This window comes from Rhyacophila brunnea, unplaced genomic scaffold, assembly GCF_057557595.1.
Source record: "Rhyacophila brunnea isolate RB1 unplaced genomic scaffold, BYU_Rbru_1.0 scaffold_4, whole genome shotgun sequence".
In the NCBI taxonomy this organism is placed as follows: Eukaryota; Metazoa; Arthropoda; class Insecta; order Trichoptera; family Rhyacophilidae; genus Rhyacophila; species Rhyacophila brunnea.
In genome coordinates, this window is record NW_028233068.1 from 12,452,879 (window position 1) to 12,477,647 (window position 24,769).

The following is a 24,769-nucleotide window of genomic DNA, read 5'->3' on the forward strand; positions in this document are numbered from 1 at the left end:
GGAAGTGACGTCCCGTGGGGGTAGGCAGATTGAGCGTCGCTTGGGGGCGGCAGTCACTTGAAGGGCGGCAAATCGAGGAGAATCATTTGGTATATTATATAGAAATAAGAACCTAAACTTAGTAAGTACCTAATAATGAAAATATCCTTCGATTAAAAAAATCAGCTCACTGATTGGAAACAAAATGTATTAAGAATTAACATAAAAGGTTTAACAGGACTGTATTTTTTGTCGGTTTCGCGATGTATAGTTTACTTCGTTGTCCTTGGACGTCACGTCCTTGATGACCAGCAATGACACGTGCAGATTTGCGAATTATATTTTTTGTTTTGAAAGTTGTCAGATGTATTTTTTAATGTATCTGAAACCGTGGACTCGCAATATTGTTTATTGAAGTAGAGATGGCATTTAAATTGGATTTAGTGGTATACATTTTGTTGTAATATATCCATACAACACATTTCTTAAATATTGGGGTCATGCAACGATGATAAAAAATACTGTATAAAAATGGGGCGGCATTTTAGCGCTGCCTAGGGGCGGCATTTTGTCTAGGGACGTCACTGCCCTTTAGATGTTTTAAGAAACGTGTCTACGAGGTGTTTTTAAATGTACAAATATCCATCAGTTATAAGAAACTTAGTAACAGGTGGACACAAAAAACTTTCATTCGTTCACCTGTGAAATGAGCCGGTGAGTTTATGTACGTATAACTACGTTTGTTTTGTGTACAATTAACGAAAGATGTACATTTGAATTTATTTTATTTATGAATGAATGAATGGTTTACAAAGTATGACGCATACATCTGGGTTAGTTGAGGTTTCCTGGAGTTGTGTGTATAAAATGGCCACCAGAACGAAGTTATCGATACCTGTTTCTCCTCATCTATATCGCCAATTTAAATATGATATTTACTATTAACTCATTTGGTGCTAACACCGCGACTAGCGCGTTTGGAGTAGTTGGCCATTAGATAAAATTAAAGTGTTATTTAAATGTGGTAATTAAAAGGTCAGCAGTGATTGTGTTACAGAACTACTTTTTTGATATGGCGATATAACTTTTATTTCACTGTGTTTATTTCTTTAACGCGTCTCTCGTGATGCAGCGCGTAAGGCGCTGACCTTTTATCTGTGAGTTCCGAGTTCGATCCCGGTGAGGTTACAGTATATTTATATGATTTTCTCAAAGCAACTTCTATTACCGTTTCACTTCATTACTGTCAATTGGCCTCTTGACCTGTTGTATGAATATATAAATATCCCATTTCAATGAGAAAACAACTCAAAATTTCAAAGTTTTAAGTTAATTATGAATGCCATTCGACGTAGAAAGGTCTTCTCATTTAATTCATCAAAAAACGAGTAAATGTGTCATAACATCGAATAACCCTTTCTGAGAGTAATCATTAATTCAGTTATATACATAAACTACGGGGCTAATTCCTTATTAAACTGTAAAATTTCATAATGCATTGCTAATTTCCACTAAACTAAATATAAAAAATATACATTTTCATCAAAATCAAGACAAATTTAAATGAGAAATAAATGATTTACAAAATAAAAAGAACTTTTTGTATACAACGTTTTTAAATTTTCTGATGAATCATGTAAACTTGACTTGACTAGCTTAAACGGTCAAAAAATTTGTACTTGATAGAAATAATACTGAAATGTCATTTTGACATTTCATATTGATTTCCATAGTAACGCACGTATATATTAATATTCTAGTTGCTAGGACCCCAGACCCCTAGCAACCAATAATAGTGGATTGGATTACGGATTTCTTCCGAAATAACTTTTCATACAAAACATAATTAACTGAAAATGAATTCAATTCTACTTAAAATTGGCTAAAAGTATTAAAAGAATGCATTGGCATCGTGTTCTGATATATTCTAAAAGTTTAAAATGTCTAGCTAGTCAGGAAGTTAGTTAAAATCGATTGCAAGAATTGTACCGGACAAATAAGAATACGACTTAATAAAAACTAAAAACGTTGTAACAATTCAAACGCCATTATCTTGGAAGAAGGATTTTTGAGTTGTTTCCCTATTGAAATATGATATTGATATATACTTGCAATATATTTTACTAGAATAAAAAAAAATGTCATTACTTAGTCATTTTAACGTAACACTTCTTTTTGGTATCATTATCAAGCGATTGGTGATCTATAAATTACAATGAAAAATCAGACGGTAAACATAGTTATTATTAATAACATGAGTATTATATAGTGGGAGAGAAATTACTAGTACCTATGGCATATGTAGAAATACGGTAATAGGAAAAATATGGGTGAAACAAAATGCATTTAAAAAAAGTGAAATAACTACTGTTGATATTTGTAAAGTTTCGAATCTTGTTACAGCAGTTTTATTTCAGACATATGCAGAACTGCAATACTGTTAAAAACATTTCTATTGACATGGGCCAAAGTTACAGTAATGGAAAAAGTTACCCCAGTTGCATGCAAGATGTACGACATACGATAACGGGCGACGACCCATTTCCAGTGTACCTAAGCCTCGTACATTTAGCACAATATGCGAAATGTAAACGCCTAGTATTAAAATAGGCAACGCGGTTTCATTGTCATCCCCACATAATCTGTTAAAATCCCGACAGGTGTCATTAAACCTAAAGACATCTCGCTAAGAGAAGCAACAACAATAATAATAGTAATTTATAATCCCATTGTCTTTCATTGCAGTGGCGCGCTTGTTAATAAACGCGAAGAGGCTGTGTAAATAACAATCAAAATTATAATTTCGGGGTTTGAAACGAGAATGAGCTGGGACGATTCTTGAAATGTAAATAAAGGCTGTGCAGGAGAACGTGATATCATATTTACATGTTTTACAACGTCGTGTTATTTCGGTTTCTTCAATTTAAATATATCATCGCATCTATTCTATACACAATACTGCTATCGGCGTCTATATAGTTTTTCATATTTTTGTATTGAAATATTATAATTTTTACAATAAGTTAGTTGTAATTGTTAAAATAAGCGCCACGTTTTAACAGCACCTCTCTTTTAGAGTGAGATATATTGATAGTTTTGACTGTATAGACGGCTAACTTATTGTAACAATTATAATACATCAATACAAACATGTGATAAACTATCGTCGATAACCGCTGATAGCAGTCTTGTGAATAGAATAGATTCGCATAGATATAATATCATAGATAGGTACTATGAAAAAATATTATTCTTAATATTTCGTTTTCGTTATACTAAAATATTTACTATGCTATTCGCATATGGTGAGCCTTTTCAAACATTTTTATGTTAGATTTAGTAACCTATTAGGATAATGGACCAAAACTAGGGGTACTATTTTGACCTCACTCGCTTAATAAATAAGGCTTTAGTTTTTTGTTGCTGAAATAAATTTTATTTTTTGACTATATAATTTTAATCAAGTTTAGATCGATTCTGGCACCATCTGCGTCGGTGTTTTGTAAAAAGGGCGAATTAACCAAAATGCTAATTTACAGAAGAAGGACTTTTAACTTTTGACATAAATTTATTAATTACCTGAGGATGATTATAAAAAATGTCTACCAAGTTTATAATAAAGCTTGGAAAAAATACTGTCCTTATAAATGTCACATTCGCTTTTTATTCGTAACACTAAGTGGATATTCGCTCTTATGATTACCTATAGTTTTTAAGTCCTTTCCTGTGGAGATACAAATTCGCCGATTTTACATAACAAAGCTTGTGAGGTACATATTGTTTTTTCAAAGCTAAACGGGAGCTATAACTCCGTTCTGCAATATATTCATGGAAAACAAAATTAGACATTTCAATATCAAATTATTTATGTATTTATATCACTTTAAATAGTAGGTTTTTGCGAATCGTTAGGTTTTTAAATATATATTTTGTCATGTAATTTTAGGGCGTTTTAGAAGCAATAGATCATTACAATATATTTTATAAAATTGCACATATAATATAGACATATTGTATTTTGTATTTGATTTTGACTATATGTGGACATATCGATTTTTTGTTTTAGGCACATCAGTTACTAACAACGAGCATATTTACCTACTAACTTACGCAGCCGTATTATTTAATGTGCCCAATTTGCTTAATCTAAAATCTAAATCATATTAGTATATTGTCATAAGAGAATTATTCATTCTTTTGTAGTCATTTTAATGTTATGAAGGATACCGCATAACATTTCTAAAAACCATTAAAATACGTATTTTTACGGCCTGTTGTTTTGAGATGTTATTTACTTATGTATCCAGTTCAGATATTTAACGTTTCAATATGGCAAGTGAAGGATATAATCAATTTGAATACTGTATATTACATATAACTTCTGGAGTTGTTTTTATTCTCGACATTTCTCCCTTGGGCGTAGAGTAGAGCCAGGAAAGGCACGTCTCTGCATCACTCATTGCGGCTGCATGCCAAGCCAGCCTACCTTAATGCCAGAGAATCAACTTCCTGGAGGGCGATTCTCGACTGAAGCATTATGAAGCACAAGTGACCAGTTGCGCAAACATTTACACAACATACTTCAACTGTAGCATATTAAAAGTCGACCGCTGGGTGTCACTAGGCCACGCTTTGGTAGTACACATACTTTGACGGTAGGGGCGCTTGCAACTCTCCGTTTGACATAATAAACGTCAGATTTCGTATCGTACGTAATATTGAAGAAAGCTGTTGATCTATTGTTTTACATTTACCACTTATTACCACATATTACCGCTAAAATTATTATTTCGTGTTTCAATTCTCATTTAAGGATGTATTTATTGTGATTTTGTAATACAGAAACACACATGTTTGTTTGCAAAATACAACGGAAATTCCGTGTTGTAATCTTGTTGTAATATTGTTATATTGGAGACGTAACTAGCGTGTTTAAAGATTAATTGGTTACGTACTTCAACAATGAATGATTTAATCATGCAACGTTAACGGTAAGTACTGATTAAATATGAAGTCATTACCAAAATGGATAAAAACGTTATTTAATTTCATGACATTGACAATAGTGCCGTCTTGACATGTTTACTTTCTATCTTACTCTAACGCATGGACATGAGGTATAAGCATGTTGAATGCTTTCTCACTCGCACTTATATGCCGTTTACCCGTTTCACGCGAAGCTCTGTACACCCAATATCTCCTGTAAAACTAAAAATTTTACGAGCTTCAATTGAAGCGGTTCGGTGACGTTTTTTGCACTGCTTCATTCAGGAATCGCCGTCCTGGCGGAGCGGGATGCTAAAATTTGTTTCTGGCAACGCGAATGTAATTCTACAGGCTTATATGTTTACGAGCGTATGTTATGCTATGTTTTGTAATATAAAGGCTACACTTACATACATATATGTACATGGTATGAATAATTTGAATCAAGTTAGCGGAATTCTGAAGAAGATAATAATACGTATGAAACACGTTATATTGCTGGGAATACCAGAAATGTCAATGGAATAGGTATGTACGACAGAGACAATACTAATTGTTTACTGGTAGGTTGTATATATATATATAAATATATTTTTAATATTAACACAATCACTGTTAACCTTTTAATTACCACATTATATCTGATGGCCACAATGACATTAATATGGACGAAGCATCTAGACAAAAAGAATGACACACACTTTTTTGTCGGGTCTGCCGAATGGCATAAACTGTTCTAACGCCATTACAATAAAGGTGATATTGCTATAAATTCCCGATGCGTGATATCGCATAATGGAAATTGCGTGACGTCTACCTATGCATGTGCAAATGTACTTGATAAATGAATTTACTTGCTAGCTACTGTACTAAGTGCGTTGTCCATTAATACTTTGGACGCGGAAGACGCACCCGGCGCGTAATGACCAGGCGGCCGATCGATGTAATTAACGTGCATTTTAAAGGTGCTAATTAAAAAATCATTATCTACTCAGCAGCGAATGCGTAATGTCATTGGATGGCCAACAACTCCAAACGCGCCAGTCGCGGTGTTAGCACTAAATGAGTTAATACTATCGACCGAAGATACTTGATGGAATTTGAATTCTAATGGATTTAGGTTCTGTAATGTTCCATTTGAGTCGTTTTTTGCGACCCGCGTTTCGTCATTCGGCATCTTCAGGCACTATGTGCACTCACCAAAAAGTAAACACACACTGACAACGAATACAATTAATTCTAACTTATATAATAAAGTAATACAATAAAGTAGGTAAAAGCTTTATCACCCACCTAATAAATTATAAATAGTTGAAGTGTTTGTAAAAAAACCTTATCACTAATAAAACAATCGATAGGCGTATACATCGTCAAACCCTAATAATATATCATTAAATACTAATCAATAAATCGTCAATACTAGGAATTAATGAGAATATAATATGAACTATAGGAGAATATACACAAAATTCAATCCATTAGAATATATATTTTATTATTAACAATGTTTTTATTAGCTCGTATTTTTATTTGTCCGGTACGAATCTTGTAATCGATTTTTAACTAACTTACCGACTAGCTAGACATTTGAAACTCTTAGAATATATCAGAACACGATGCCAATGCATTTTTTTAAATACTTTTAGGCATCTTTAAGTAGAATTGATTTCATTTTCAGTTAATTCTGTTTTGTATGAAAAGTTATTTCGGAAGAAATCCGTAAAAAGTAAAACTATTATTGGTTGCCAAGTGGGTCCTAGCAACTAAATTATTAATATTAATATATACGTGCGTTACTATGGAAATCAATATGACATTTCAGTATAATTTCTATCAAGTACAAATTTTTTTGATCGTTTAAGCTAGTCAAGTTAAGTTTATGTGATTCAACAGAAAATTTAAAAACGTTGTATATAAAAAGTTATTTTTATCTTGTAATTATTTATACATCTGTATAAAGCTGTAGTAAAGTTATACTATGGATTATAATATGACAATGTCGCAAATACATTATTAGTTTTTTTTTAATATTATAACATAAGTGTGTTGAGAGATTATGTAGATTTTTTCATGTGGCATTAAAAACGTTCGTAATTATATAAGAAGTAATTTTAAATTTCATTCAACAATATTCATTTCAACTTTTTCATTTTTGTGCCCCGAATCAGTTTTGCGGTACTAATTCTGGCCAGCGGGCAAAAAACAGTTGCTGTGTCTAGTTGCGTTAGATGCATTCATCACTTTTGATATTTATCCGAAATCTGTTTATCTGTTTGCTAAAACATTTTTACAGTTCAACTGAAATGCTAACGATTACGCGAGGAGAAGCGATTACAAAATGAATTAGAAGTAATTTTCAAACCACTACGTTCGTATTTAAACTTGAGGCAGAATTGAAACATGTATGTACCTAACTAATTTATATGAAAAGATATACGATTAGATTATATCCCATGGACTTTACTTATAAAGTCTAGTTGGGCCTGAATTATCATCTTTTAAACACTAAAAATATAATTTAATAGTCGATTTACTGAATTTGGTCACCAATACAGGGTCTAGGACGATTTGGCACCGGACAACTGGACGCCTCGGAATTCTAAAATAAATAGACGTTAGGTACTTATAGGTACTTTAAAAAATATTCATTATTATTATTTATACTTCAATGATTATATTATGATTTAATAGTTGGTAAGAATGTAAATATGCAGACGTAAACAATGATTTAATCGTGCATATGTTTAAGTTCCAACAAAAAAAGAGTTTTTTATTTAATATAAAGCCTTAGGCTTGGTAATTCTCAATCCGCGATAAAGAATACATTATGTTAAAAGTAAAATGAATTCAAACTACTAAGTAGTAGACAGAAACTGATTAAAATACCTCGTCTACACGTGTCTACGACAGTGCGGCGTCCAATTGTCCGGAGGCCAGTCATCCCATTCCCCCAATACATATTCGTTCAATTTTCAGTACTTCGAATAATCTTCTTCTGTGTGCTTTATACATTCTACTTGACGTTTTGATCATCTCTGAGAACTCAGCTCGATCACTTTTAGGGATCCCGTACTCCAGTCAAATTTTAAACATTTTAGTCAGAACGCTTTCTTTATTTCTTTACCCCAGTCTCTTCATATTTTCCATTAAAAATAATTGCACTGTCAAAGAAAGTATTGTTGAGAAATCTAATAAAACTTAGAAGAAGAGGCTGACAACAATCGCTGACTAGCTGGAAATACAAATGGCTGCCGTATACTTGACATAGCTACGCTAGGTTTGCCTATATAGGTACTGTAGTTTAAATACTAGAAGATATCAATATTTGACCACGTATTTTTTTTTTTACTTAAACGTGGTGTAAATGAGAACTCTGCCATCCTTGGTACTATTGACTTGTATGTCTCTGATAACTATCTTAGAAATCGGGAGCATCAATTGTTTGTTCTCGCAAGGATCAGAATTAACCTGTAAATGGTGATGCGAATTGGGAGAGCAATAACCCTGTTCAACCAAATCGCTTCGGATGTTGATATATTCCACCTACATGAGAATGAGTATACGTGGACGTTGTTTTATAAATTCGTAAAATAAGGTCTGCTTAGCTCATTTGGTGTACGTCCCTGCATCTAATTTATATTTTTTTTTATTTACAATTTTCTACTGTTTAATAACTTAATACTGATATATTTCTTTTATATTATATGATACTGTTTTAATAATATTTCTTTGTTTCTAAATGTCATGCTGTTAACGTCTTAAATTAATAATTTATAATTTTTACTACATATATGTAAAAATAAATACAATTTCATTTTTAATACTGAAGTGAAAAGCGGCTACAATGAATATGGGCAAGCGGATAGAGTTGTTGAAAACACCTCAGATTATCGCATTTCTAATGATGATGATGATTGCGTATTTCGAGATACCAATTAATACTGAATCGAAAATTGTTAGTTAGTTATTGGCTTATTTTGGTTTTGTCAGCTATTTTAATTATTGCCTTCTCATTCATATACTTACCAACTTTGGAAGTAGATCATTAATTAATTTAGTGCCTACCCAATGGAAATATACATTTTGTGTCTTCCATGGTAAGTTACATAAGTATCGTTTATTACTAGAAAATTTGGGCGATGGTGCAGGTAGGCTTTTACAAACGATGGGTTGAGATAATTCTAGCTGTACTAATGATATTCCTTGATATTTTGTTACAAACTATTGAGTTCAGTTTTTTTCAGGATGCTATGTCTTATGAAGCAATCTAAACTGACCCACTAAGTATTCCAAAATTCTGAAATATTTCACGGTGAAGGTAAAAACAAAATACAAAGCATTCGAATTAAAATTTTCAGCGTTCCTTCAAAATATGACACTTATAAATAATTACATCTGATGCTCATTTAAGCTTTTTATTATATGGGAAATATAAAGTAAAATGTGCCGTAAGCGAAAAAAAAATGCCTGTTGTTTTGTTTCGGTAGCCTCGTTGATTTTTTCTTTATACCCTTTTCTAAGTAGGTACTGAAGTATGCGGCGAAGAATTTAGACTGACCTCTGCTGGCGAAAATTTTTAGTAAAGGCTCAAAATACTATTGTCATTAAAAAAAATCGAGTATAGTTCAGTACAGCAGTTTTGAAAATTTTTCGTTACACGGTATCTTAAAAATGCAATTATTAGAGTTATGAGTGAGCCTATTTTTTTGACACCCAATTTCTTCAGACTTGGAATAAAACTATACACAACTATCCTAATTTTCCGTTCCGTACCGAATTTTGAAATTTGGTTTTTATTACAGCTACCGTCGAAAGCTAGCTTCGCAAAGGTAAGCCAACGCAAATGGAAAGAGGATTCTCAGAGCTTTAGCACTCAGCAAAGGATATCCACCCTTAACTGACATCCACATTTCAACTTCTTCAATGTCGAAAAATAATATTTTTAATATACTATCGCAATTTCATACACTGCTAACGTTAGATGAAGACTGGGAATGAAAGTCTTTTTGAGGTCAGTTGTTTAGCTGAGAAAAGCGATATCCGTACAGTGAGAGAAAATAAATTTTACTTTTAGTCATAAACTGCTTAAGGAAGCTGAGGCATGGTCTAAAAAAATCGTGACTAGGCGATGCACGGATTGTGCAAATGACGCGAGCCGAACGAAATATAATTTGTCATACAAATTCAACATTCGTCCTTTTAATGTTATGTTTATTATTATATTCGTAATAATAATAGTATATACATTGATATGTTTTCTTTTTCGAGTACATGCGGAACGTTTTTTAGTCATGTTTACACGATTTAAGAATATATTCCTCCGACGCCATCACAAACGTGCTCACACCTCGACTGTCAGTCTCCGATTGGCGACGACTGCGAAATTTCGTTCCACCTACTGTTGAAAATTAGTTGCCCTTTCACTTATGTATGCTCTTAAAAGATGGGAAACATTATTTGTCTACGAATCTATCAGTGCGACTGTGAATTGGTGCATTGAATTAAAATTGTCTGAGATTATTAAAACTGCCGAGGCGTACATAGGGTTGCCAACTGTTATATTATTGTGTCTGTTGATAGTCCCGAAATTTTATTGAAATCCAGTATCCCGGTTACAGGTTTCACGGGATGTACAACATTCCGGATTTTGGGGAAAATTCTGGGGTGCTATATCCCATAAATGTTCCTTGTTTTTATTTAGAGTTTCAAGGATATTTCTGAGAAAATATATTATAACCAATTTTTGAAAAAAGTAAGACACCCCGCAGGAATCGAGCCTACATTCATGGCCTCCACAAGGAGGGGGCTGACAGGGCTCTAGCCTGGGGGGTCGGGCTCAGGAAGGGCCCGGCGTGGCGAGCCGACCAGATAAGTGAGATAAACACAGATCACAAATTTGCTCCAATGGTAAAAAAGTCGCCTGCGGCGCTATTTTATTTGATAATATTAATAATTAAAACTATTTGGTTGTATGATGCAATTTTTTACTGTGTGCCGATATTCGACAACTCCATAATTCAAATGGATATACTCGTACATATTAAAAATATAAAAAATCGCTAAATATACATCATATATACTGCAGCGCGTCACACTGACTTAACCCTTAGCGATAGGTAGGGGGCCCCGCCAAACATCCTAGCCTGGGGGCCCGCTTCAGGATGTGGGGGCCATGTGTACATCTCTCGGGTATCGCGTCCACGCACATATACCACTATGCTAAAGGAGTCATAATTCATTGTTACAATTTTTAACTAATGGCTTTTAATACTCTCTGAAGCGACGTTATTACTATCTTAAGTTTTTTTTAATAATGTAAAAAAATTAACAGTACATACATTTAGTAATTATAAGCAATAAAAATATTACACACTTTATTGTATTGTTATATAAGTTAGAGTTAATGGTGTGCGTTATCAATGTGTGTTTGCCTTTTCGTCGCTGTGGGATTGGTTTGTCGAATAAACCAAATGTCAAATGTTCAGGAGACGAACAAATTTGATTATCATATATTTAAATACATGAAGGTATTTAAATTGTTGTTTTTAGAGCATATGAATGCTGTTTTCATTACAAAGCAATTTAAAGAAAAGGATGGTTCTGGTCCATTTAGATACGAAAAATCATTCTGCATTCAAAGGTCGATTTCGACAAACCAATCCTATAGCGACGTTTTGGTGAGTGTACACAGTGCCTGACGATGCCGAAAGGTGAAACTCGAGTCGCAAAAAACGACTGAAATGGACAAGTACACAGACAATAACCCATATGTACAATAGTACAAAACTTAAACCCATTAGAATATCTTCTAGTCCTAGTGTTTAAATTACAATATGATAAGTTATGTTGCGCCTTAGTAAAGTTATACTCAGCCAAATATAATAGGTTTATTTAGGTTGGAGAATGACAATGAGGAGGGGGGAGTGGTAGATCACTGCCAGTTTTGATAATGGATAGTAGATCACAGCCTACTTGAAGTTTGACATATATGGCTTACACCATTAATTTAGTCGAAACCATGCATACTACCATTAATATTAAAACACTAAAAGCAAAAAGGCGACTGATAAAATTAGTACAAATATCCGTGTAAACTAATGCGTAATGATAATGTAAAGTTGGGTAAATAAGCAGCTTCGCAAAACAATCAGAAGCTCGGCTGTGTCAAGTAAATGTACACATGTAAATACCATTAGACGTTACATTAGGCACGCCATGTTACATAAAGGCACGTTAATATTATTATAAAGTAAATAGAAATACTTTGGGCGAGAATGAATGGTGTTTATCTAAACTTGTGTAATTTATTTAGGCCCGAAACACATTTTGTGATTAGGCCACAAACATTACAGTCGTTACGAACTGTGGAGGTGATTACAACCCATATTATGCAATTGAACATAAGTAAGTACTACATTTACATCACACAGTGATGCACTTTTACCAGTTATTTTCATACAGTTAAGCCTCCAATTCGTTATCTGAAAGCAACAATGAGATAAAATGAGACGATTTGAGATAAGTATATCAATCGATTGCTGACTGATATTTAAAAAAAATGTAATTCCCAAAAAAAAATCGGTGTGTACTTATGTACGCACGTTAGAAGTTATACTTCTTTGGCGTAACAAAACAAAAACAAAACTTGTGATAACCTAGATTCTTCGACTACCTCTGTTAAATTACATACTCAAGATTTTTCTTGAGCTTATTGGAGCGCCGTTGGTTTATTTCTATACACTTTAACTTATAATACTAAATTATATAATTATTTTTCGTTCTTTTTATTTTTAAGGTAACAACTGTCACTCTGGCGTTTAATCGTTTGTTTACGTAAGGAATTGCAAATGGCTGACGATAATAAATTCGTTGCCTAGGCAAGGGAACAATTCTACTATCAAACTTGCATTTGTTACAGCTGACTGATTCGCAGCTAACTTCATACTGTCGCGCACTTTCGTAACTCTCAATTTCACTCTCTACCAAACGCCCTAAAAGAAGTATAACTTTAAAAATTCCGTTGTGACATTTATTAAAATTGTCCTGTAACTTCAAAACAATAGTGGGATAACTAAGGTACACTACTATTAACAATGGTATACAAAAAATCTTCCCATTATTACATATTATAAACCGCAGAAAAAACAAAATAAATACATAGTTAACTAGTTCATTTGTATAACACAAACATTAAAGTTCAATTATTTCAAAACTGAAATTTTTGATTTATCCCTATGCTGGTTTCAGGTAGCGATTTAGTCATGCTACTAAGGTGGAGGTAGGCTGTGGAGATCCAATATAAATAGTGCACACTAAGCTTTGTCAGTCAAACGTATTTGTTTTTATTGAACTAAGAATACAAATTGCTGATGCTATTGATTAGTTTTTGTTAAACCAAATTAAACCCTATCTAAAGTAAACCATAATACATATTAGATATCTAAATATCTAAAATGTTGTCAGTTAATCTATGGCACTTGAAAAAATCTAAATCGCTGTGATTCTCATACAATCTGTGTCTTGTATGTCAGAACGATCCTTACTCTAGAGTGCAGCTACTAGGGATGTAATCGTAGAAGATGTAAAATATAAATTTGGTATTGACAGTCGAGAGCTTTTTTTTTTCCTTTTCCTTTCAACATTTTTTGCCGAGCGGTTTTCATCAAAAAAAAAATGTCACAGATAAGTATAGTGTTTTTTTAAAACTTTTCTTTCCAAATGCTATACTACGTTTAGTTTGCTTGTTAATAATAAATCAGGCCGATACATCTGAGAAATCGGGATGATTGGCAACCCTGACAGCTACTGTAGAGTCGTATAATATGTAAATTAAATTCTGGTTTAATTTGTAAAATATATTTTTACGAAGGTACGTAAAAACTTATTATGCTGAAATCGAAATAATATCCTATGGGCGTTGTCGGCTAACTAAAAACTGGTAGACGAATAAAAATTAAGTTTGACAAAAAGTTAATTGCCCTCCCCTTTGTCATTGCGAGTCATTAAACACAAAAGAAGGAAATTCAACATTAAATTTAATTGTGGGAGTAATTAGGGATGAAATATATTATTATGAGGGGGTGAAACAATTCGTGGCAGCCCACAAGTTGAATAATGGTTATGCGGTTATTAATAGGCAGTTGCGATTTATTATTAATAATACAGGTAGTTATTAATTACAGTTATAATGAGATTACAATAATGTATTATCGAAATAATTATATTGTTGAATATAGGGGATCAAACAGTTCAATTATAATCTTTATACTATCAACCTGTAGTTAAATATTTAATCTTGATATTTACGTTGATCAGAGTGGGATATTATATTAATCTAAGTTGTGTGAAGTAAAGTAATTTTCTTGTATTCAATAATTTAATTATTAAGGGTTATAGAGCTATCATTGTAATGGAGTTTTCATTCGTACACATCAGTTTAATCAATACAACATAATGTACGTACAAAATAAGAAGGTACAATAATATATTGGTTACGATTGAAATCATTTCAATGGTTTTTTTAAATTTACTTTGTTTAAATAATATTATATACAAAACATACTTATATATTCATTTGAATACAACAGACTATGGGCACAATAACAGTAGTGTAGTGAAACAATTACAAGGACATGCTTTGTTTTTTTGTGATAATCACATGAATCTGAGTTTTCTTTGGAATACCGCCCCCATTTTAGCACGTAGTTCAACAGTAAATGTTGGAAATCAAATTTTAATATGAAAATGCGATGTTTGTTATTATACACACAAGACGCGTCACTACTTAACACATTTTTTTTACTCTCGTGATGTAAAAGTTAACATAATGTTTTCAATGTATCAAATTTTTTCTCACCTTGACCAAACTTACCGTTCATCAAAAGGAGCAGAAGCGCTCACTCTGAGAATCCCTAATTAATAAGAAAAGACACTAAATATCAGAATTCAAAAATACCCTAAAGCGCGTACAATATCGCGCTAAATAGCGTACATATTTTTGTTTTCTCACGGAAAGTAATATGAAAGACCAGTGATGTCAGTGGTGTGGGCAAACGACATTTACCCACAGAAGCACTGACTATTTTTGATTATAACTGCACACTGACCTAGATTTAATACTTTGTTACCGTTTCTATTTTGTTTCTTTAATTAATATTATATATAATTGACTCATTACCGAGATGTTGTATAAATGAGTCTTATTGCATGATTATCGAAAATAAAAATGTTTACTTACCGAGTCTAACTTCTGCTCCTTCGGGAATTCTTCCGTTCGTTGCAGCTCCTGACAGGATCTTCACGGAGACGACAGGCGCGTACCGAACCTAAAAAAAACAAAAGAAACCACCGTTAAAATATATGGGACTAGTTATCAATATTGTTGTACATATTCCACCTAACATTATTTAAACCATCCAACCATGGAATTATATTAAAAAAAAAAAAAACAATGTTAATTTTTCGAAAAAATGCCAAATTTTAATTGGTGACCTATGGATTTAAAATAGCAGATGCTTATTTCAATTAAATTAAACATTTAAACAAATTTGACAGACATTAATTCAAATTCAAAACGAAAGATATACGTAAATTTAAAGGATTTTACTAACCATACAGTTAAAAAGTAGTTATAGTGGGACAATTTAATTTTGAACTTGCCCAGATTGCGATTTCTTCTAGCGCGCACGCATTATTCAGAGCGAATTTAATTCTTCGTATATCATAGTTTTCTTTCGCTCGGCGTCACTCTAACTACGTCATATTTTCTGTCAAGTGTCGAACTTCACACGTATGCGGTTTGTTTATAATAGTTAAGCAACTTTTAAACGGTGCGGTGAAAATATTTCGATTTTTAATGATTATGTCGAAGAACATGAAAAAAATAATTGTAGAATATATTCGGAAATTTCACAAAGATTTTATTGGTGAATCGATTCTCCATGTACTCGCTCCAGTTACTGGCGAGAGAAGAAAAGTCAACGAAGAGTAAGGAGACAGTGGCGTAGAGGTAGAGGTGTAGAGGTAGGCGCACACAGGGCTTCATCAGATGCCCAATTATTTTTTACGACCGCCGCACGCCTTGTTACCCAAACCGTAGAGCAAGCATCGTAGGGCGCTTGCGACGTACCTACTACCTATTGGACTACGGATGGGGTGGATTTAATCGGCGGTATATTGAAGATTTCTTGAAGTATTCGGCGTATTTTCGAATCACACGGTACCGAACATCGTATATAACCAATAGCAAAAATTTAATCCCTTATAAGAATTGTCTCTTGGCATTATAATGTCATGCTTAGAGGTAGTAAAAAATAGCAAAAATAACGTCACTGTTTTTTACGAGCGCTGCGAGAGTGGATGATCATAGCAACATCTTTCGGCAATACCAACGTATCAACTTCTTCTCATCGAGTGTCGTCATTTATGGATTACCCATTTCATTTTCATATATGAATTATTTTAAGGCCTATCGATTTTACTCTATTTTTCAACCTGGTGGAAGGGTATATCTCTTAGGGTGGTTTTGCAATGAGCAACGTGTCGTCTGCATATGTCAAATTGAAGAGCTTTTTACCCCTCCGCCGTTTTACGACGCCATTTTTCCACCATCGTGTGACCTTCTTATAATTTTGTTTCCATATAAAGATTGACGAGAGGATTCATCCATTTCCGTAATAAACCATAATTAAATACTTATTATATAAGGACAAATACAGAACGTAAAATGATATAATTTCTCAAAAATTACAATTAATTACAAAGAGTCAATGGAAACTTTTCCGAATATTTTTACTATATAATATTTAAAAGGTGTTATAATCATGGACATCTGCGCATATATTCTAAATATAAGACTGATATCGGTCGCTATCGGCAGCTATCGTGGGTAGTTTTTCATTTGTAATATTGAAGTATTAGCACTTATTGTAACAATTACAATAAGTGCTATGTTTTAACAACACCTCTCTTGGCTGTGTTTAGAGTGAGATAGACAGTTTTGACTGTTGGACGCCTAACTTATTGTAATTGCTACAATAAGTACCAATACTTCAATACAAAAAAAAATAAAAAAAACTACCCTCGATAGCTGCCGATAGCGGCCGATAGCAGTCTTGTGTATAGAATAGATCGGCTGATATACCAACATATGGCTTTATTCTCAATTTCAAATGACAACGTATACAATCATATTTTTAATTTTTTTGTCTTTTCACCTTTTTGCATTTTCCTGATAAAATCATTTCGGCCTCCATACGGTGAGATTTTTATTTTTTCGAGAAAAATATAATATGTTAGCCACTTGCTCAACCTATTAGGTTCATACTCTGGACTCCAAACATAAATTGACAGATAATAATATGTGTATTTGCCAGATCCAGGATTTGAAACTGGGATTCACGACATTATAGGCTGACGCGTAAGCCGCTCGGCCATCGTGGGCGTAAAAAAGCTTTTATATATTGTTATATTTATTTTGATCATTGATGAGTTGATAAAATAATACAATATAATGGTAAAAATATATTATATTTCTTAGAATGTCAATAGATTGTCTAGAGAAAGCTTTCAAATACACGCAAAATCTTAATTTTCGACCTTTGTATGGCAAGTCGGCCTGATAAGTTACAAAAGTCATATAAAAATATGAGATGCTTTCATTTACTTTAGAAGGACACCAGAAAATGATAATGTGATAATTATATGAAGAAATATTCATAGCGCATTTGATTTTTTTTTTATTATCGAGTTCTTTGTTCAAAAAGGGCGGGAAAATTAAAATTCAAAACACGGGTCGTTTAAATGAGTACGTATGCCCCCCTCACACAATCAAATAATTCGATATGACGGCATAAAGCAAAATGATGTTATTTGAAAATCGTGAGGGCCCATCACTACGGCGAATCCTGCGGGGCACGACACACCAGTGCCGCGGAGCAAATCTGGAAGCGAGGGGGGGGCAAGGCAATAACCGTTCCGAGTAAAATATATCGCGCGGTTAGTGCCAGCACGAACGATCGGAGAAAAAAGCATACACTAGGTACTAGATAACTTCGGCGGGGCTGGGAATCTTTTTTTTCTCGCTGGAAAACACGGAAATGTGGCGTGTTGGAGTTTTCATATTTTTCAAATGCTCCGGAAAACACACACTTTTTCATTAAAATATTTTATTTTGACTCCCTGAGGCGGCCTAAGATATAAAAAAAAATTCATCGCAGGATTCGAAATTCAAAAATAAAAACGTGCCCCGAATGTGATTTTTTGTTTAGATAGATAACTGGTTTTGAAACTATTACGTGAACATTTTTAAAAACTAATGTAATTAAAGATTAAATAATTACAAGATAAAACGATTTTTATTTACAACGTTTTTAAATTTTCTGTTGAATCATATAAACTTGACTTGACTAGCTTAAACGATCATAGAATACTGAAATGTCATTTTGACATTTCATATTGATTTCCATAGAAACGCACGTATATATTATTAATAATTTAATTCCTAGGACCCCAGACCCCTCCCCTAGCAACCAATAATAGTGTTTTACTTTTTACGGATTTCTTCCGAAATAACTTTTCATACAAAACAGAATTAAGTGAAAATGAATTCAATTCTACTTAAAGATGGCTAAAAGTATTTAAAAAAATGCATTGGTATCGTGTTCTGATATATTCTTAAAGTTTCAAATGTCTAGCTAGTCGGGAAGTTAGTTTAAAAATAGATTGCAAGATTTGTACTGGATAAACAACCACCGGACAAACAAGAATACGACCTAATAAAAACGTTGTAAAAAAATAAACTATTTTTAATTGAATTAGAACTTTGCCATAAACACTCGACATCGCAAGCTAACGTATGTAATGACGAAGAGGCACTTCACGTAACTGGTACATATGCCACTGGTGGCGCTCTCCTGACTCACCGTGCAGCGTTGCTACAAGAACGATCTATGCACTGTTGATCTGAAATGGCATGAGGCATGAAGTATAGCGCTAGATGGAAAAATTTGCGCGAATGTGTGCTTATTACATATTGGGGAGTGACAAACTAATTACATTGTGAGATGAATTATTTATTAATTATATATTATAAAACCACTTCATCATCATCATTCAATCATCATCATTCAATCATTTTTACCACGTTTTTATTAGCTTATATTCTTGTTTGTCCGGTGGTTGTTACCAGTACAAATCTTGCAATCGATTTTTAACTAACTTCCCGACTAGACATTTGAAACTTTTAGAATATATCAGAACACGATGCCAATGCATTCTTTTAAATACTTTTAGCCATCTTTAAGTAGAATTGAATTAATTTTCAGTTAATTCTGTTTTGCATGAAAAGTTATTTCACTATTATTGATTGCTAAGGGGGTGATCCTAGCAATTAAATTATTAATATATACTTGCGTTACTATGGAAATCAAAATGACATTTCAGTATTCTATATTTGTTTGTTTGTTGCATAATAGTAAAAAAAAAATGATTTGTTGACAATTGCCTTATTTGTCCTAAATTATTAATACATATAATTGTCAAATTTATATGATTCAACAGAAAATTTAAAAACGTGGTATATAAAAAGTTCTTTTTATCTTGTAATTATTATGTAATACTTATTTTTAATTCATTATTAAATAGAAAGTCCCAAACTATATCTTTTACATAGGGATCTATACCAGACAGCTAATATTTTTAATAAACAAGTGCATAGTTGATGTAGCATCATACTTTGTAATCGTGCTTGTGAGTTCAAATTTTGCGTATGGCTAAAACTTTTTTTTTCCGACCATGTCCGATCCTAATAGGATCATATTATGGGCATCCACAGAGTAGAGGGTTGTATTAACAGATTTTGTTTTTTTACGAGAAATGGATGTCACCCACTTGCTCAACCTATTAGGACCATAACTCACACACAAATTGAAAAACATTATGTGTACTTGTCAGACCCAGGATTCGAAACTGAGACTCACGGCGTGATAGTCCAGCGCTTAAGCCACGCGGCCACCGTGGGTGTGTAAAAACTAGTTGATGTTTATCAATTGTATTATTTTGATCCAGATGGGTCGGGCGAATGAACGAGTCTATTGAATTATCTTAAAGCCACAATTTTTTGAAGTCCTGTGTGCTCTACTTACGAACGAGTTTGCTATATTATTGTAATTAAATTAAAACTATTGTAATACAAATCATTCACTTTTAAAATCTATCTATGTTAAATTAAAAAATACACTTTCGATATGACATCCAATACTATCACAGAACGCCCCCCAAGAAAGTAAACCAATAAGTACCTGTTATTTTGAAATTTATACAGAATATTATTAATAAAAAATGATAAGAATTACATTCCCAAAAAAATATTGTTATCAAATAGTAGGTGGTAACAAAAGGGGAAAATACAAGTGAATGATATTTAGAGAGATAACGAAAGTTTTTAGTATTTAAGGTGTAAACGTTATGTAAAACTATTCAATTTAGATATATTTCTATGACAATGATAATAGCATTTTGTTCATTTAATTTAGGCATAGATTGTTTATATTTTTTCATATAAAACAATAACACGGTTGAATACTTATTCATGTATAGATGTGATGATCTAATACTGTTTCTAGCTAATTTTTTACTTTCTTTAATCCTCAGTATATCAATTACACTAGCTACCCGTGCTCACGAATGGCTGCGAGATGTGGACCCTCAACACGCGAGATGTCCAAAAGCTAAGCCCTTGGTTAGCCTACAAGCGGCCAGGTCGAGCGGAGCCGAAAAATGTATGGGGACCACCATGAAAGCGCGGAGAGTGAGCGATAGACAGTCTGGCCGCTCGTCGAATTTGCAGCGTTTCCAGCGGCTTATAAGCGGTGTGTCAAACAAAATTGACTGTTCCCCTCGCCCTTCGTTTGCCCGACTTCCAAAAACGTCTGCAATCGGTAGCGGTGGGAAGCCGCTGCTATATTTAATTCGGATCACAAAACATTTTGTGTTTTACGCGCGTCTTAGTTTGCTATTCATTTTTATTTGAAGGAAAATACCTACTAAGCCCATAGTATTATAAATTACACTAGCATGTACCTATACTTTAAGTTTTTTTTAAAATATGTACAGGTATAAATAATCTAATCCATTTAAGTTTTGTACTATGTATTCCATTTGAGTCGTTTTGTGCGACCCGGTTTTTGACTTACGGCATCTTCAGGTACTATGCACACTCACCAAAGGTAAATAAACATTATCAACAAATGCAGTTAATTATATCTTATATACTTAATAAAATTAATACAACAAAGTAGGTAAAAAGCTTATTACCTACCTATTGAGTCAAGATTACCTACATATTGCCTGAAGATGTTGAATGCAGAGATGCAGAATTCCTCCAACTCACATGTACTTGTACATACAAAAAATAAACCACTAATATTATGTGTCATCACTGTTATCTTCAATAATAATTGGATAGGGAAATAGATATATTGTTATTTTTATTAGGTACGTTGGTAGTATTCTTTATTGTGGGGGGACCTCAACATCAGTCAGTGAATCGGCCTTTCAAGTCTCTAAACCCGCCACTGATATAGGTAGACTGATGAAATTTATTTAAGTTAGTTTTAGATTTAAAATACACATTAACCTTGATTTGATTTATATTGAAATAATAATCGTAATATCGTTTTTTGAAATTCATATCTGGAAACTGACTAGTACAAAAAATCTATTTATGTTATGAAGGCGATTTCAAAGCATGAAAAACATAAAGTTGTTTTTTGGAAGAAGGTTGGTTGGGGACCACATGTTCGGAGCACAAAAAGAAGACGAAACTTTAGTAAATTGGTACCAATAAGCTGCTGTTCTATAAGTTGTGTTCTATAAGATTTTCATCAATCATTACATCATCCAAGAGTTTTTGAGTTATGGCCACGGAGCACAGAATTCCCAATAAATATATTTTTTTATGTTTTTGAACTGTGATAAATATTTCTTACTTTAACACTATCAGGCTCAATCATCGTAGTGCAAGGAAAGCACAAGGTCGCGCCATTTCCCTCGCCCCATCGCCATCATCCCCGGTCCAACCGCTTTGTGTAGGTGTATTATTAATTGAATAAAACATATTTTATTGTATGTGGTGCATATTGTTTCCAATATGTATAATGAATTATTATTAAAAATACAAAGGAATGTTATAACAGTAGGTATGCACATATACTATGGTTTCATTCGTATAGTTATATCAACAAATACGGAAGAACGAAGTGCAAAAAATACGCTCGATATTCAAATAATCTTCAAATACAAGGTAACTATGGAAGTACATAAGTAGGTACGTATTTATGTTACACTTTTTCTTTCACAGTTCAAATCGTGAATGTTTGTTCTGTTCATTAAGATATCATACGTGAAAAACGAACTCCTTTCGAGATGACATAACATCCGAGAATGATTTGATAAAGACATACTATTTAATATTATTAACTGGGTAGGTACTGAAAATACGTAGTTCTAGTTTGAAGTCATTATGTATACTAACTGAAAACACGGCTGTCTAGACGTCACTTTTTCACATAGGTAGGTACATACATACATACATAATAGGAACGTCATCCAACATAAGAAAAAATATTATAACTAATGTTTGGTATCACAGACCACAACTTTCAACTTGCAAGTGTAGACAATAGTGTTAAAACTTTTTAATATTATAAAAATGCAATATATTCTTGAAAAACAACAAAATACAAAGTTATTGTGAGACATGTTTTCAAATATCGGACGAAATTGGTGGTAAATTAAAAATATATGTCGTTCGTTCGCATCTCTGAATAAATTTGACCTATTCTGAGCGAAATATAACGAAAAATAAGTAACTGCTAATAACTTAAATGTTTATAATTGGATGCGAGCTGATAACAAGGTAAAACATTTAACAGAGCAAGGTTCCAATAAATTCGGCGAATGGCTGATAACCGTTCCTCGTAGGTAACCAAGTTTCTTTGCCAGCCGAACTATTTAGCGTATTTGGTCCGCGCACTATGTACGATATAAAAAATGTCTAAAAGTATAGTAGGTACGTCCAAAATACTGTGATTTTGAATGGTCTCGGAAAAAGTTTATTTTTAAGTAAATACAAATACTTACCTACTATAATTAAGTTATTGAAGACATTATTATTATCATATTACCTCATCCAGTGTATTTTTTTAATTATGCGGAACAAACAATGAAATATTATTATTTTTTTATATTGTTCGCGACAAAATTATTGTGTTACGGATAAAATAATAATAATACAGACTAATAATAATAATACGCGGCACGTCGATAAATTTCTTATTTTATTGCACGGCGCGTCATATTTCTTTTCAAAACCATATGTGGTCAGTTCTATGAAACCTTTTATTATTTTATTATAATATTTAATTCTGAATAAAATAATATTTAATTAACTTATACCAGATTTCATACAATATTATAATTCACGTTTCAAAAAATGCGCTTGTGCGTTACTAAACATTTCAAAATTTTCAATTCTTATTGTTTTTTTAGTAGTTCGGCATTTTTATGGTTTGGTTTGGTTTGGTATGCTGAAAATTCACTGTTTTTGTGAAATACGGGATTTTTACATACACAATAAAAAAAATCCGGCTTCTGTGTGGGAAATTATATACTTTAACCTTATTTTGTATATCACTTTTGATCTAGTGACTGTCGGGCTATGTAAATTATTTATGTTTATTTACATAATATTTTTAATATTTAACTTTGCGTGTATAATAAAATGAACACTTTATAAAATTACACTTGTTTACGTAGGCGTGTGTAGTCGAGATCTTTCAATATGCCTACATGATCTCAATAATTCTTCTTCTTGATCGTGCACTCATGGCTGAGGATCGTGACCAAATTTGAATTTCGTCATTTTTTGAGCGACCAAGACTTTTCATCTTCTCTCAGGGCAGAATGGATGGTGCAATAATTCTTACTTGATAACAAATTCACAAATACTAAAAACGTTGTGGAACCGCCATCAAGTGCCGAGTTATGCCAAGTCTCACATCAAGATAAATAAAAAAAAACATTATATAAACAGTTTTAAAGTTGCATATCAATTCTTTGCAAACATTTGTATAAAAACAATAATTCATAGATAATATTTTAAACAAATGTGCACTTTTTTGTATTTCGCCACGAATAGAAAACGTATGCAAACGCACACAGAAACATGCGAGCGTGAACGTGTCTATAGATGTTGTTTCACTAAAAGTAACGCCGTGTGGTCTCGACGAATGTTGTTTTGGTTAAATCTCATACATTTGTATGATACGGGCTGCCCAGACTACATTTAATTGATAAGAATGTGTGCAGGTGAATACGTGCGTAGACTTCCAAATGTTTGTAACGTGCATTTGTTAAGCGATATAAGTTTACAAACAAAGTGGGTATTCTACAAAAAGATCATACAATACCTTCTGGTTATAATCCAAATAAGTCTGTTCAGGTTCTCAATTTCATTAAATATATTACTTAAATAAATATTTATATTGAAAAGGTGAAGAGCCACTGGCTCAAGCCGCTGGTAAAAGACGCTCCTACGTTGGACAGGCAAAACATTTGGAGCGGACAATTAGTCTAGACATCATCGCGAGTCGCATGAGCGTCTGTACGCTAACCGCAGCCTAAGAGTCGCACAACGAGGCATGGAGAGGTGTATGTTTGGCATCACGCGAAAGGACCGTAAGAGAAACGAATGAGTTAGGAAGCAGACAGGAGTACACGATGTAATAGACGTTGCCAAACAGCT

The 24,769-nt window shown here is 33.0% G+C and overlaps 1 protein-coding gene across 2 annotated transcripts in view; it reads right to left on the reverse strand.

Moving 5' to 3' along the window:
• Positions 1–24,769, reverse strand: part of LOC147066914 (irregular chiasm C-roughest protein-like) — a 428,804-nt gene that overhangs the window by 64,631 nt on the left and 339,404 nt on the right. For both annotated transcript variants that reach the window (XM_085954087.1, XM_085954086.1), the window contains one exon: positions 15,203–15,290. In XM_085954087.1, the coding sequence (XP_085810213.1) occupies positions 15,203–15,290 (88 nt within the window). The remainder of the gene's footprint in view (positions 1–15,202; positions 15,291–24,769) is intronic.